Below are 14313 nucleotides of genomic sequence, written 5' to 3'. Positions count from 1 at the left end.
TGAAAAGATTGAAAGAGCTTATGATATTAACCTGCTTCCAAGTTTACCAACAACTTTTTTTTTTGTGTGTGCATGCTTGTATTGACATTTTCATTAAAAAAAAAAAAAAAAAACATGTTTTGTTCTTACAGTATCATCCAGGGCATTCCGCCAAGTTTATCCGATGATATCCTGAAAAATTTGGCTTCACATTTCGGAGACTGTGTCACGTCCACAACATCAACTTCAGACCGAGTGGCGATGCAACATGTCATTGCTGTGGTGGCATCACACCTGGAAAACTTTCCTCTTGGGGAGGAGTGTGTGAAAATACATGTCACGTCAAGTAAGTGTGTGAATCTTGGCCAGAGAGTTGAAAGAGACTCTATTCCCCGATATTCATGGAATTTGTTTGTGGTGTAAACAAATATATTTATGATTTAAACAGCATTCAGGATCATCATACACTGCATAGATTTCAACAATCTTTACCCAGTTCAGATGCAGTACAGCTATGTCATATTGTATGAATATGCCCCTGGAGAAGAAAAATGTAAGTAGTTCCCCAGAGGCCGGAGCACTGTGAGTTTTAACCCTAAAAAGACTGGGCTATTTTGGTAGCTTGAAAGACTGGGGGGGGGCCTAAAGGGCCCCCCCGTAAGATCTCGGCCGTGGATTGCGCGATCGCCGCGGAAATTTGCACAATGGTAATGTGCGATGTAATCTACAAGATTGTATATTTAAATTTTCCAAAATAGTCTTATTTTATTTTATTTTGATTAATTATGCTAATTTATGCGAGAAATCAGACTCTTTGATCTAAATCAGTAAATAAAGCTCCAAAAGTGCTCATTTTTGGTCTAATTATTCTTTGTGGCATTCTTCGCAAATGTACTTGAAAAAAAAATCGGTATCAAAATTAATTTCTTATTTATTTTATTGTTTTATGAATTTCTTATGTATTTCTTTGTTTTTTCGACCTTTTGTTTTTGCTGTTTTTTTAAACAAAATTTGTGGCAGACACTTTTTGAAGCATAATACTACTAAAACAAATTAATTTTAGCCATTGAGAGTAAAAATAAGCATATTTATATGAACCATGTGGAAAAACTCAATTTGCATTGACTTTGTACACAAAATCACATTTTTGAGCCATTTTCGGTCTCACGTGCATGTACAAAAAGTTATGTAACTTCAGAACCGTACCCCTGGGCGTCACAAATTTGGCGTCAAAATGTGCGGGAAACTCGAAAGAAAAAAGTCATGGAGCATCACGGCGAGAGCATTGCGCGTTGCAGAGTAATCGCGCAAAATGTCGAGGGGGGGCCTTTTAGGCCCCCCCTCCAGTCTTTTTAGGGTTAAGCACCATTTCTCTGTCCAGTAATACAGGTAAATGGCATTATCCAAGGTACCTTTTAACCAGCAATGGAAAATAGTGTTATGGCCTGTGAAATTGTAGATTATGGTTAAGGCAATGATTTATCATTGAGGGATGCAAGAGGATTGTTATATCAAAGTTAGATATATCATTTGTCAAAAACTCTTTTCTTTCAGTTCTGTCATTCACAGAGGAGTCCTTGAACACCCTCTTGCAGCATACCAGGTAAGAAGTGATTGTTTCAATGATTCATTGTTCTGTTTTCCTGTATTTTTCTGTCGCATCTTAAAGAAATATAAGCATTATATTTCTTTATTCAAAATGTGACAGACAAATACAGAAAAACAGAACAAGTGGACTTATCATCTTTTTTTAATTTAATTATTGTGTCTTTATAATTTCTTATGCGATCTAAAATGTTGTAGTTTCTGTTATGACTGCAAATATTATTTTATCTTGTGGGAAAAGTTGTTTGATTGTGATTATTTTGATTGTTACCATCTTATTGTCACAAATGCTGAGCTATTTTTTGTTCATGGTTTGTGTGGAATTTTGCTGGAAATAGATCTCAAGGCAGTGCAGTAGGCCAGACACAAGCCATGAACCAGTGTTTGTCCTTGGTGAAAACTAGTATGACTGTCATCCAGAAATCTTATGGGGTCCTGCAGGAAAGAGTGGGCTTGCAGTCAGACTCAGTCACTGCACCCCTGGAACAAATCCTCAGGTTGCTGACTGCTATCTTGAAGACTGGTAAGTTAAAGCATTTCTTTTGTGTTGAAACTTACAGTCACAAATACATTTTGTGCATTAGCCAGTATCTTTGTTGATGATAATGATGATGACTGCATTTTGCAGAATATCAAAACTATTGGATGGATTGATTAATAATAGCAGTTTGAATATACCAATTTTGTATGTGTGCAACTTCTTGATTTAAGATTTTTTGCTGGTGTTTGATGGTTTATATGTAGTTGGAAGATCCAACTCTAGATTGTTCAAAGGCAAGGATAAGGCTGTGAAGTCATCTTTCTCAGTAATAAACTCATATTTAATTGTTTGAAACCATATTATAAGACCAAAGTGTCAAAAAAACCTATTTTGTAGACCTGTTTGAGTGATGTGTTTTACAAATTGGAGTTTGTTTTCCTTCCTGGTATGCTGATCTGCAGACACATTTCTGGCTGACTGCCAAGCCGCTGCTGGAATGCTCTTTGCTCTCATAGTCAAGGTGTTGAGCCGTCCACTGGAGAGAGTAGAGTTGGTGAGTTGACTTGTTCCCCCTGAAAGACTCTGAAACGTCCAGTAGACTGTGTGAAACACACCTAGTTCTTTCTGTGGGCATTGGGTTATATATCAATCCAAGTGCATCCCACCAGGAATCTGGCCATCAGGATGTGTAGTGTCAAGAGACTAAATCATTTTTTTTTTCAGTGGATACCGTTCAAAGGAATTGATTCATGCATGCAAATGATGTGAGAGACTTGATGTCACCCATCTAGATTAAGAGTAATCTGGATGATAGTCATTGTAAATGATTGTGTCTGTAGACAGAGAAAAAAATAACGACCAGGACAAACTTTCACCAAGTGCTTTGCTATGCTCGTATGCCACTATTTCCTGCAATGGCCCACACATTTAGGTCATTACAGTGCTGTATTTAAGGACGATCAACCATTTACACATACATAGAGAGCCACCTACCGTATGCTAGAGTATCCAGCTGTGGAAAGATTCTCTATTGCACAAAAGAATGCCTTTCTCAGGTGTTCTGAGGCAACTATATGACTCTGATAGCATCAGGCTGCGTTCACATAGAAGTATACTATTCGGGTATTCGGGCTCGTTTTTCGAGGGCACGCGAATAGCTTTGAATCGAACGATAGGATTTCCTCACACCGGTTCACATAGGAGGGCACTATTCGAAAGTACCGAATAGCTGCGAAAAGTATAGCAAAGTGGGAATCGAACTTGTTCGATTTTCTTGCAGCGTATACCGTCTCTCGTGTATGAAATAATGACAATTTTGGTCTGGATTTGCCCTTTAGCAAAAATAAGCATGTAGACTGACATTCTGATGCAGTTTAGAAATTGTTAGTAAGATTTGCTAGGATGTAGGAGGAAGAAATCCTCACTGCATGGGATGGTGAGTTGACGGTGCGGGTGATGGTGTATTCGGGGCCCGAATAGCGAATAGCGAATAGCGAATAGCGAATAGCGAATAGCGAATACTTCTATGTGAACGCAGCCTTAGAGTTTGAATGTTGTTTTTGTGTCACCATGTCTTTACTTTTTACAGCTTCTCTCAAAGCTATCCTGTATGTTTGTTAGATAACACAGGTGATGCAAGTAGGTTAATTCACAAATATTTTCAAGTATATTGTTTAACTGATGCATAACCTGAACATGTTAGTAAGTTGGTTTATAGCATCAATACTGTAAAACATGACATTTTGATGGCATGAAATTTTCGTGAATGGGAGCCGATGGCCTTACTTGCAGCATGAAATTTCCGTGAGTCAATACTCCCATAGCACCATCATTCAATTAGTCCCAATAAAACCTGATTTAATAGTGAATTAGATGAAACTCAATGCACCCCACTCATTCTATTTCAAAATCTTGGGTTAGATTTGCCTTTGGCTTTCTCAATGTAATAAAATGAATGCATAATGAATTCTAAACAAATTTACTGATTTAATGGAGGCAGGTTAAGTGGATAAGCATTTAGACTAGATGGAATGATGCAATGACTAAGAGGAAAACTGACTTTTTACTCTGACTGATTTTACTTATTTTACTTGGACTATTATTGTAGTGGGCAAACCTTCCTACTCTTATTTGCCAAAGTGAACTTATTTACAATTCATTGCTTTCTTCACCCCTCTCAATTACATGTTTTTCAATCATGCTAGATTTCATCCAGCCTGTACCCACACCACATAGAACACAGTCCCACCCATACGTCCGATCGTTTCGTAAGACTCCAGGGGCTCCTGTCAGCCCTAGACGTGTATGCCAGTTCTGCTACCCTCTCCCGTCTCTACGTCTGCCATGGCTTCCTGGTCATGCTAGATCCTGGGGATCTCCTTCAAGAGCTTGGGACAGAGGGGAGAACTTTGTTGCTTGATGTCCTCTTCCCAGAGATTTATAGTCTTAGTTATGGGTGAGTGTCATCAATATAACTGGCTGAGATTACTCAGTGAGATCTACTGTAAATGCCAAACATTTCAGCTGGTTTATATCCATTAATTTTGTGATTCAAGAAATGTGCAAATTAAGCAACAAGCCAAAACATTACCCTTCGGTTACGTGAGTACTATTAAGTATGACAATGAGTCTTTTTTTGTTGTTGCAACATTTACGTATCAGTTGTAGAACAAACTCCAATGAAGTTCAGGGGTCAATAGTTAAAGGTCAAAGTCTGACACTCCCTTGTCTTTTGCTAATGGTTCATGTAGTAGATTCATAAAACTCATATTGTGAGGCCTCAGTTAGAAGTAGTCCTTCAGCGTCATGTATTGCAGCACAAATCTCTTCAACCAACTCAAATCAATCTTTTCTGTCTAACAGTGGTTCCCTTCCAGCTGCAAGGACTCTGTCTCAGTGGGTGACGGTGGCAGTAGAGGCACTGACAGCCAATGATATGTCCTCCCATCTGAAGGGAGCCCTCTCTGGCCACTCTCCAATATCCCAAAAGCTACTGGATTATGTTACGACCAACTGGGACCATCCTGTTGATGTAAGTTCCAGAATTATGCACCTGCATCTGTGAAGAGCATACAGAAGATAAATGTTTGATATTAAAAGTTTTAAAAGAAAATTCATTGCTTGAAGAAAACAAGGACCCTCTTGTTTCCAGAAAAAATATAGCTGTTATTACATTCTTCCAACTGTTGGTAAGTTAAGAATTATTACATATTGATTGGCATTTTAAGGAATTAGTGGGCATACATTTTGGACTGGATTAATCCCTATTTGATACTGTAGACACATCAAAACACAGCTTGTCACTCTGCTGTAGATGCTTACTCTCATTAATTGTAGGAAACCACTGGTTACTCAAAGATGTAAAGCTGTTTGTTTTTTTTTTTTGTTTTTTTTCATACATGTGCATACTAAGGTCAATGAGTTTTGTATTGCAATGTTTACCAGTTTTCTTGTGTATCTATTCAGCAAGTGTCATTAGTTTCTTTACCTGAGTATAGATTATTTATTCTGCTCATCTTTCTGCAATCTCAGGGCCTGAGACACCAGACCAAGTCCATCTTTGAAGGTTTGGTGAAACTGCACATATCAACTTTACACGGAGGTAAGTCTGAAATGAGCAGACAGGATTACATGATTAAATCTACCCAGCTGTGCTCACACATGGCTAGGTGCAATCTTTGCATTGTATTTAATTACAGCTTTGATTTCATCTCCTCAGTATCCTAACAATTTGTTCCACTTGGTAATCTGATCAGTGTCAATGCAAATACTGACAGATATTACAATCAATTGCAGTTTCTATATGTCCTAATAAATGGTGGCATTGTTTGCCTGAGCTGAGCTGAATGAGATTCAATATGGAATCATGAAAAAAAAAATGAACACAATGAAAAGTGGTGATAAAATGCTTTGGGATTTAATATCTTGATAGATCATGATTTCATATACTTTTCTAGTAAAATTTTTCTGTGTTACAGAGAACTCAATTCTGCTCCATTCATTGTATGCATTGAGACAATACATTCCTTTGATTGCCAAATGTACTTCTACATCATCTTATAGCCAAACTATGTATCTGGAATTATAATGTAATCATTGCCTTGTATTCTGCTCCATCTGTGAATCATAATGATGTGTAGAAATGTATTCCAAAAACTGGTTTGCCATTATTTTGGGATTGAAATGTATTTTAACATATTGGTTGCAGCTGTTAGAGTTGTGTTACTTTCACAGAAAATCTTGTCAGATACTTGTAGAAAGACTCAATATTCAACAATACAAAACTGAAGGGGCAGAATAAGGTTGCCTCATTAGGCATTGACAAGAGTCGTGCAATATGCCAATAAAAAAAGTAATGTATTCTTCTCTGTCGGCTATTAATCAGTTGAAGACCAGTCCCGGGTATACTTGGGGATGGTGTCTATGAGAAATGTGTGTTACAGCGAATCAGCTTGTCCTCAATGGGTTATTAAAGTTAGGAAATGTCAGCAAACTCTTGAAGCTCATGTTGCAATTAATTCTTTGTTTTTTGTGTTTTTTCTTTTAACAAGATACTGAAGCTTGTTGCTTGTGACATTATGTTCTTTATCCCCTGCGTAAACAGCAGCACCCCATATGGACCCCTTCCTCTTGACCACCCTTGCACGGCTTGTGACCACTGACCGGCACACAAGGGGCAAGTACGCCCCTCTTGGGTGTCTGGCGGAGGCCGTGGGAGCCCAACATGTGGCAGCCCTGTACCCAGGATTACTGGCCCAGCTCCTGGATGTAATGGGAGAACACACCATGGCCACACATGTGAGTCAAATCTAGCTTAGTATCAGCATGATAAATAATTTTCTGGTGTGCAATTTACTAAAATCAAAGTGTCACTGCAACATCAATCATGGACGTAAATAAGCACTGAATTGATCAGTGTTTTTAGTAGTAGCCATGATCAAAAAAAAAAAAAAATCATGGGCGTATGTACTCGAGCAGGATTCGAACTTACGACCTCCTGATCTCACCTGATCTCCGGACAGGCGTCATCTCCACTAGACCACCGTGCTTCCGCCCGACAGCAAGTGTTGATTCTGATCCCTATAGCATATAGCGGGTACTGCGTAATCATTCAAATTCATGAAATTCTTCTGTCAAGATGTTTTCATTGGAACTGATAGTGCTTATTTACGTTGATGTAGGGCAATTTAACAATGAATTGTCATGAATTTGAACATCAATCATATTTTGAACACAACAGAGACTCCAGCCCCTAGCTTTTCTTAACCCGTTTCCCATAGACACCTGCCCGAGTATACTCGGGACTCGTCCTCAATGGGCTAAATTGGAGATTTGCCTGCCTGCCTGGACCCCAAGCAAACTGGAGACTCTGATCACACAAAACTTTACTCAATATCATGTACGCTATGTCCACATTACTAGAGTGAAGCATGGTGTTCCTTGCCTCTGATGTCCAAATCTAGGGTTAAAGTTATTCTCTGTTGCCATCTCCAGCCTTTTTTTTAAACACGTATGACAAAAAAAAAAGTTGGGTAGGAGAAAGCTAAATTTACGCTGGAGCAAATACACCTTAAACAGGAGACTCATGTCTGGAGGGGGAGGGAAAAAAAGAGTAACATGTCAAATTAATATTGCCATGTTGGATCTCCTTCTCATTCATGACACAAACTGCTTCTATTGATTGAGTTCTGTTTGAAGGTTTTTATTGTAATGAGGTCTGTGTCCTTTATCTATTAAAGAAAAAAAAACACAAAACAGAACTACCAACAGGACCTACCAAGTATGTAGAAAGCAAATGTAAAGTAAAGAACGTTGTTCTCTAATTTCTAACTTGGCCTGTCCCATGTTTTAGATTTGTGTCAACAATTCTGAACTCAAATCCTGATTTTTTTTAAAGCAGGTTTATGACCTCGTACCTTGTATCAAGACAGGGAAACTGAAGTCTTAACTTGTCTTAATTTTGCATATTCTGTAACATAAGTGTAATGCTGTATTCTTTCTCACTTTCATCTGCTTGCTTTAAGGCTTGTGAAGTCATTGAGAAACTCTTTACCCAACACAAGAGGACACTGCAAAGGGGTGATGGTGACTCTCTTCTGGAATGGCAGACAACATGGGTGGTTCCTATCCTGCAGGAGTTGAGTGACCAAACCAAACCAGACAAACAGAAGGGTTTTATCATTGATGTAAGTGTGCTAGTATCCTGCAAGCCATCTGAAATAACGCAGGATTTACATTTGCCTTTTGACGATGTGTGGCTGCACAATGTATTGAATATGACGAGTATGCTTGTAGATATAAGTTTACACACACACACACACACACGCACACACAAAATGCAAAAATACAAAGAAAAATAATAATAGTAATGCAGTTTCTAAAAGAGGAAACAGGACTTGACTTGACAGTTGGTTTAAATATTTCCCAGTGAAATTTGAAACGCCATCAAAAGTGGATAGACATCCTGTGATGCCCTGATATCATTACAGAGAAAAGATAAAAGTGCTGTTCAAGAAGGAATATTTTGTGTATAGGAAAGAGCCCAGGTAGCATTTTTTCTAACTACTTGCTTAGGCAAACCTCAGGCTGTATATGCTTCAGATATATGATTCATATCCCAGCATGTCAAAATCATAGTTATATGGTCTTTACTAACTTAACCCTAAAGGGGCCGGGCTTTTTTGGCTATGCTCAACCCGGGGGGGGGGCGCGGATTCCGCCCCCCCCCCCCCCCCCCCCCCCCTGAGATCTCGGCCATCGATGGTGCGATCGCGATGAAATTTTGCATGCGTGAGACCCGCGTCATAATCTACAAGATTGTGTTATAAGATTTTTTGAAACAATCAATTTCTAATTTTAATTAATTAATTATGCAAATTAAGCTCAAGGTGATATTTTAGCTTAATTAAAAGCATTGAGAGTCTAATTTTTGATCTGTAAATCTGTTTTAGCATATTCAACAATTGTACATCACAAAAACTTCCAAAACTCATTTAAATTCTTATGTATTTTATTGTTTTCAGAATTTCTTATGTATTTCCTTGTTTTTTAACTTTTGTTTTTTCTTTGTTTTTTCATTGGAAATTGTCACTGACCACTTTTCTACCATAATTAGCACAAAATTAATCAATGAAAGTGATTAATTGTAAAAATAATCAGGTTTTTATGCCTTTCATGACAGAGCACTGTTTTCCATAGGAAATGTACACAAAATCACAAAATTGTGCCCATTTTGGAGCGACATTCCGTTACAAAAATGGGCGTGGCTTCGCAAAAGTATGCGCGGACGTTGCAAATTTGGTCTCAAAAGTTGCGCGAGACTTGAACGAAGAAAGTCAAGAAGCCTCGCGATGAGGCCTTCTCGCGTTACAGAATTATAGCGCAAAACGTCGAGGGGGGGCGGATTCCGCCCCCCCCCCCCGGCCCTTTTAGGGTTAATGATTTCTCACTCTATGTAAGCACTTGTAATTTGATGTGTATTTGATTTCATTCTGTTGTCATTGATGGATGTTGCTTAATATGTAGTAATTCATGTTATTAAGAGTTTGTGGCCACTTGTTTGAATGAAAGAGAGAATGATGCACTTTTTAATTTGTCAAGGAAAATATCATCTTATCTTTCTCACTCTCTCTTTCCCCTTCCTCCTCCCCCCCTATTTTTTATTTTTTTTTTTTTTTGCTCCTGTAGTATCTCATTCCCAAACTATTGAAAAGTAGCCCTGAGAGCCTGGTATTCATTATCAAGCACTTAAGCGGTCATACGTTTCCAAGCATGAACAACGTAACTGTGGAAAGTTGGACTGCTCCAGGGGAGGAACGTAGAACGAACTCCAAGGTCCCGGATGCAGGGAAGCTTGGGGCGCTCCTCTCCTGCCTGAAGACGTCCAGGGTGTTGGGGCTTCTCCCTAGTAGCTGCGAAGGGAGGATCGCCACCAGTGACTGCAGGCTTGGGGAGGGAGGGGTGTCGGGAGGAGAGATGCTGTGGAAGGGTCTGGTGCCAGTGTCACTGCTCCAGCGAGCTCTCTGCCACTCGGTTAACCAGGTATGGTATTGTGTTTTTACAAGTCAATAATCATACGCTAACTTGTTTAACTGTATGTCGCAAGATTTAACTCAATATCACACTACCACCTCAGTGGATATGTGACCACTTTATTCGTCCTTCTGTTACTTCTATTCCCAAAGCATCATGATAATCACTGATCATGATTTATCACCACAGTACAGTACCAAACATCGCTACCAACATCTAAATCCTCATGGTTCCCAAGGTCATTTTCTTTTCAAGGTCATTTGACAAATAGATCTTGTGTACAAGTGCTTTATCAGAACCGACCTGATTTGTGAATAAACCACTTGCTGTCTGACACATAAGCAAGGCATTCATGTGGGATTTTTTTTTTTTCTCGGAGTCAGTTTTGGACATGCAGGCCAATCATGTTTCATGAATTCTACCCTTTGGGGTCAAAGGTCAGTGAAATGTGCAAATGATGTCAAATTTTATGATTCTTGATAAAGTTAGATGGGATCATTAAATTCATACCACAAACAGTAGTAGCATTGCTGAGACAGTCTACATATGGTTATACTGTAAGATTGTCACCATGATTTCCCTCAATCATGACTGGACTCCATGAAGTCTGTCAGGTACATCTCAGTTAGCTGCAGTGCTATATTTCTTAGTTTGTTAGTTGTGTAATTTCCATTGTGTTTCATTTTTTTTATAGCAATGTTGTTCCCTGCCACATAATATCCACATGAAAATAAAAAAAACAACAACAACAACAACAACAATAAACAAACACCAATTTCCTCATGAAGTCAAAATAAATGAATGCTCCATTCCACACTCATGTTGTGTGTAGATCCGATTGGATGCCATTGGTCTGCTGTGTGACTCCAGCAAAACTACAGAGGGCGTGATACCAGCGGAGCTTGATCTCCTCACCATCAGCATTCCCTTCAATCTCAGCAACCCTTCTCCATCCTTCAGACAGCAGCTTGTCACTCACATCAAGAAGGTAAATAAAACTTGTTGAATTTGAATTAAAGTCGCCCAAGCTTCCCATGCATGTCGTATGGAAAGTTTGTTTCACTTTGTATTTCTCTGTAGAATGAAGTATGGCCATATTCAAATCGGCAACATACCATCTGTGATAGGTAGAATTGCTACTAGCCATGGGTTACATTTACATAGTGCTTTGTATCATGGATGATCAGATAGGACTCATAATTAGCTAACAACAAGCTGCACTCAGTGGTAAAATCTGAGAGTATAGTGCATTGCATGCTTTGACCCCGTTTAATGAATACTTAGTGTTTGCGTAAAACCTCCTTGGTAATGGTGCGCAAATAATTTGAGGTGTTCTTATACCAGAAGTAATTCCTTGCTCAGAGGGGTTGATCTTTACCACAAGCTTGTTGATACCTACATTCACTTAGGCTGCTCACTGCGATGCTTTGTGAGGAATGTAGTTATCGTGAAAGATTCATGACCTATAAACCTAATATATATGTATATATATTTTTTTTTGTGTGTGTGTGTGTGATTTTTGTAGGAGCTTTGCTTATAACTTCAAGGTAGCTAATTGAGTTATGTTCACATGGGACCCTATGGGTTTTCTTATTAGCAAGGCCGGCTAAACTTCAATTTGATTTGAAGTGTAATTAATATATCACACTGTATAAAGAGTCCTTACATCTTACTGATGTGCAGCAGATTTAATCTGTCATGTCATGCTATTGTACAAAATGACATATCCAGACTCCTAGGGGGAAATGATAATTACCATTTTTTTTTTCTTTATTTGTCTTTGTCAAATTTTGCAAAAGCATAATTTTGAGATGAGAAGGGAGCTCCACCTCAGTCATGATTTTGTAAATGTTTATGACTTGAAGGTTGCATAGTAAAGTTGTGAAACTCAAGTAAATAGACTTGTTGGTATCCACTCTTTAGCACATTTGTATTGGTTTTCTCTTACGGAAATGTCAAAACTTGTTTTTTCCTTATTGTCAGCTTCTTTTGCGACTCAGGGAGAGTGGTAGAATACTTTTGAAGAACAGCAGTGAGGCAAAATCAAGCTCGTCTGACAAGACCACCTCAACAGACATGCAGGTGCAATATCAGGTAAAGTATAGAATGTGTGAAGTGTGTCAAAAATGCTTGGGGCAGAACCATTCTTTGACAAATGAGTTATTGTTCATTTTTTTTTTCTAGTTTAGCAGTGCAATTGTTTTGACAGCAAAATGTATGTCACTATAGAAAATGATGTGATCTTTAAAAAAAAAGAAAGAAAGTATAAGCTTACATGATTTCATGTGATGCATACATAATAATGTGAATATCAAAGTATGCTGGGCTTTTTTTTTCAGTAATGAATATTAATGCCATGGGCAGAAGCTACAATTTAATTCAGGTTACAAAATCTTACATGTTAAGTGGCTCCCAAAAGCAAGTACGATGAAATTCCATAAAAAAATCATGGTGCTTTCAATGTCAGTAACTAGAAATATGGGCATACAGTAAACCAGAATTCTTCTGTTTCTTCCTCCACAGAATTTTCTTCAGTGGCTGTGCAGCATTGCCTTCCATGGACTTGCTCCTGGATTTGGGTATGCCAGGCGGGCGACTTCTTTACACTTTCTCGCAGCAGTAACAAACACATTCTCTAATTCAGCTGAAGGTGAGTGGCTGATAACCTTGATGTTATCTCTTGAGTAAATGTAGAGGGCATGGATGACATAAAAATGTAGATCATGAACTGACCTGAAAGCTTTTTGTGCTACAAAGTAATTGCCATTTGCAAACTCAGTGTCTTGCGATTATTAGCCCTGATTGGTAGAACCTCCTCAGGGGTCTCAAACAGAAATAAACTCACTGTAGATGAAATAAATAGCTCATTTGGTAGGCATCACAGAGTCCACCTCATGGTGTATATGAGGTAGTCACCTCATCATGTAGACACTTGTATCTCAAGGTAGTTAGGAGATGTCCACCATGAGGCAAGTGTGATAGGATATTCAAACAGTATTCAGGTTTACCTCAGTTTAGTTGACATTGGCAATATGAGGTGAAGGTTTGCCTGCGTCATCCTAACAATGTTGGCTTCTCACAACTTTTGATAGAAACTTTGAAGGCTTTCAAAGAAGGACTGCCACCTAAGGCAGCAAATAAGCCTGATTTTGGTTCGAGTGAAATACGTCAATTACAATGACCTTTCATGATTTGTTTGGATTATCACGACAGCGTCTTTTTTTTTTCCATTTTTAATATAGTGTGACCTGTGTTTCATATATCATGACATACTGTATACACCGAATATTTCACGAGGTTTTTATTTTCGCAAATTTCGCGAGTCGGCTGCTATTCGCGAAATTAAAGGCATGCCAAAATATTGACTCTAATGCCAATATGAATGTGACGTATGCGTATACATTTTCTCCGTTCAGTACAGGACTCCACGATCGTGAATTTAACCGCTCGCGAAATTGTCAGGAAGTCCCGATTCGCGAAAATTTAGACTCCCGAAATATATGGCGTATACAGTAGTTCATATGTCTGCTTTGGGAAGACGTCTTTCAATCATATGATCTCTTTAAAAAAAAAAAAAGGAAGAAAAACGACAACAAAAAGACACCGTGATAGCTATGAAATTGCAGCTTTCAGGCTTGATTCAAATTCCAAATTCTCTGGTTACTAGCACCAAAATGGTTTATTACAGAATTTTGTAGATGATCACCTGTCATAATTGTTCTAATCACTAAAATTTTTATCGTAAAGTCTCCTACGAAAAAGCAGTGCATTCAAATAGTTGATGATTACCAAGTATTCTTCATGGTTTGTGATATCTTCTAGACAATTTCTCGTAGTATTAATGCTGTAAATCTCATAAAATTTTAGTAGATATATATCTACAAACAAACATACGTGTGTATGTTGTTGTTTAGGAGAAAGCAGCAAGCTGATACTCTGGCTGCTTTAGTTATATATCTCTATGATTATATCCACAGGTCTCTTCAAGATCTCCTCCATATGGAGCAAGGAACGAGTAGCTCTGATGTTTGCAATGCTGAGAGACAACTATGAGAGCAACAGAGACATGGCCTTCAAGATGCTGTGTGGTCTACCACAAGATGTCCTAGGATTGAAGGTAAACCAAATGTCTCAGTGCTAGTAGTCTGTCCCAAACATAGCTTCTTCTTTTTATGCCTCCGCAACGAAGTGGCCAGAGGCATTATGTTTTCGGGTCG

General features: G+C 38.5%; 1 protein-coding gene across 1 annotated transcript in view; it reads left to right on the top strand.

The window, feature by feature from the left end:
- Positions 1 to 1560: 1560 nt before the first annotated feature.
- The window catches only part of LOC140235814 (tRNA (32-2'-O)-methyltransferase regulator THADA-like), a 76672-nt gene continuing 63919 nt past the window's right edge, over positions 1561 to 14313 (top strand). Inside the window, exons 1-13 of the mRNA XM_072315817.1 lie at positions 1561 to 1582; positions 1923 to 2107; positions 2527 to 2618; positions 4270 to 4513; positions 4867 to 5096; positions 5597 to 5666; positions 6669 to 6862; positions 8089 to 8250; positions 9752 to 10105; positions 10929 to 11084; positions 12080 to 12190; positions 12620 to 12746; positions 14074 to 14213. Of these exons, the coding sequence (XP_072171918.1) occupies positions 1957 to 2107; positions 2527 to 2618; positions 4270 to 4513; positions 4867 to 5096; positions 5597 to 5666; positions 6669 to 6862; positions 8089 to 8250; positions 9752 to 10105; positions 10929 to 11084; positions 12080 to 12190; positions 12620 to 12746; positions 14074 to 14213 (2031 nt within the window). The 5' untranslated portion in view covers positions 1561 to 1582; positions 1923 to 1956. The remainder of the gene's footprint in view (positions 1583 to 1922; positions 2108 to 2526; positions 2619 to 4269; positions 4514 to 4866; positions 5097 to 5596; positions 5667 to 6668; positions 6863 to 8088; positions 8251 to 9751; positions 10106 to 10928; positions 11085 to 12079; positions 12191 to 12619; positions 12747 to 14073; positions 14214 to 14313) is intronic.

This window comes from Diadema setosum, chromosome 1 (assembly GCF_964275005.1).
Source record: "Diadema setosum chromosome 1, eeDiaSeto1, whole genome shotgun sequence".
Taxonomy (NCBI): Eukaryota; Metazoa; Echinodermata; class Echinoidea; order Diadematoida; family Diadematidae; genus Diadema; species Diadema setosum.
The sequence above is the reverse complement of the archived record's forward strand: the minus strand, read 5'-3'. Positions and strand labels throughout refer to the sequence as shown.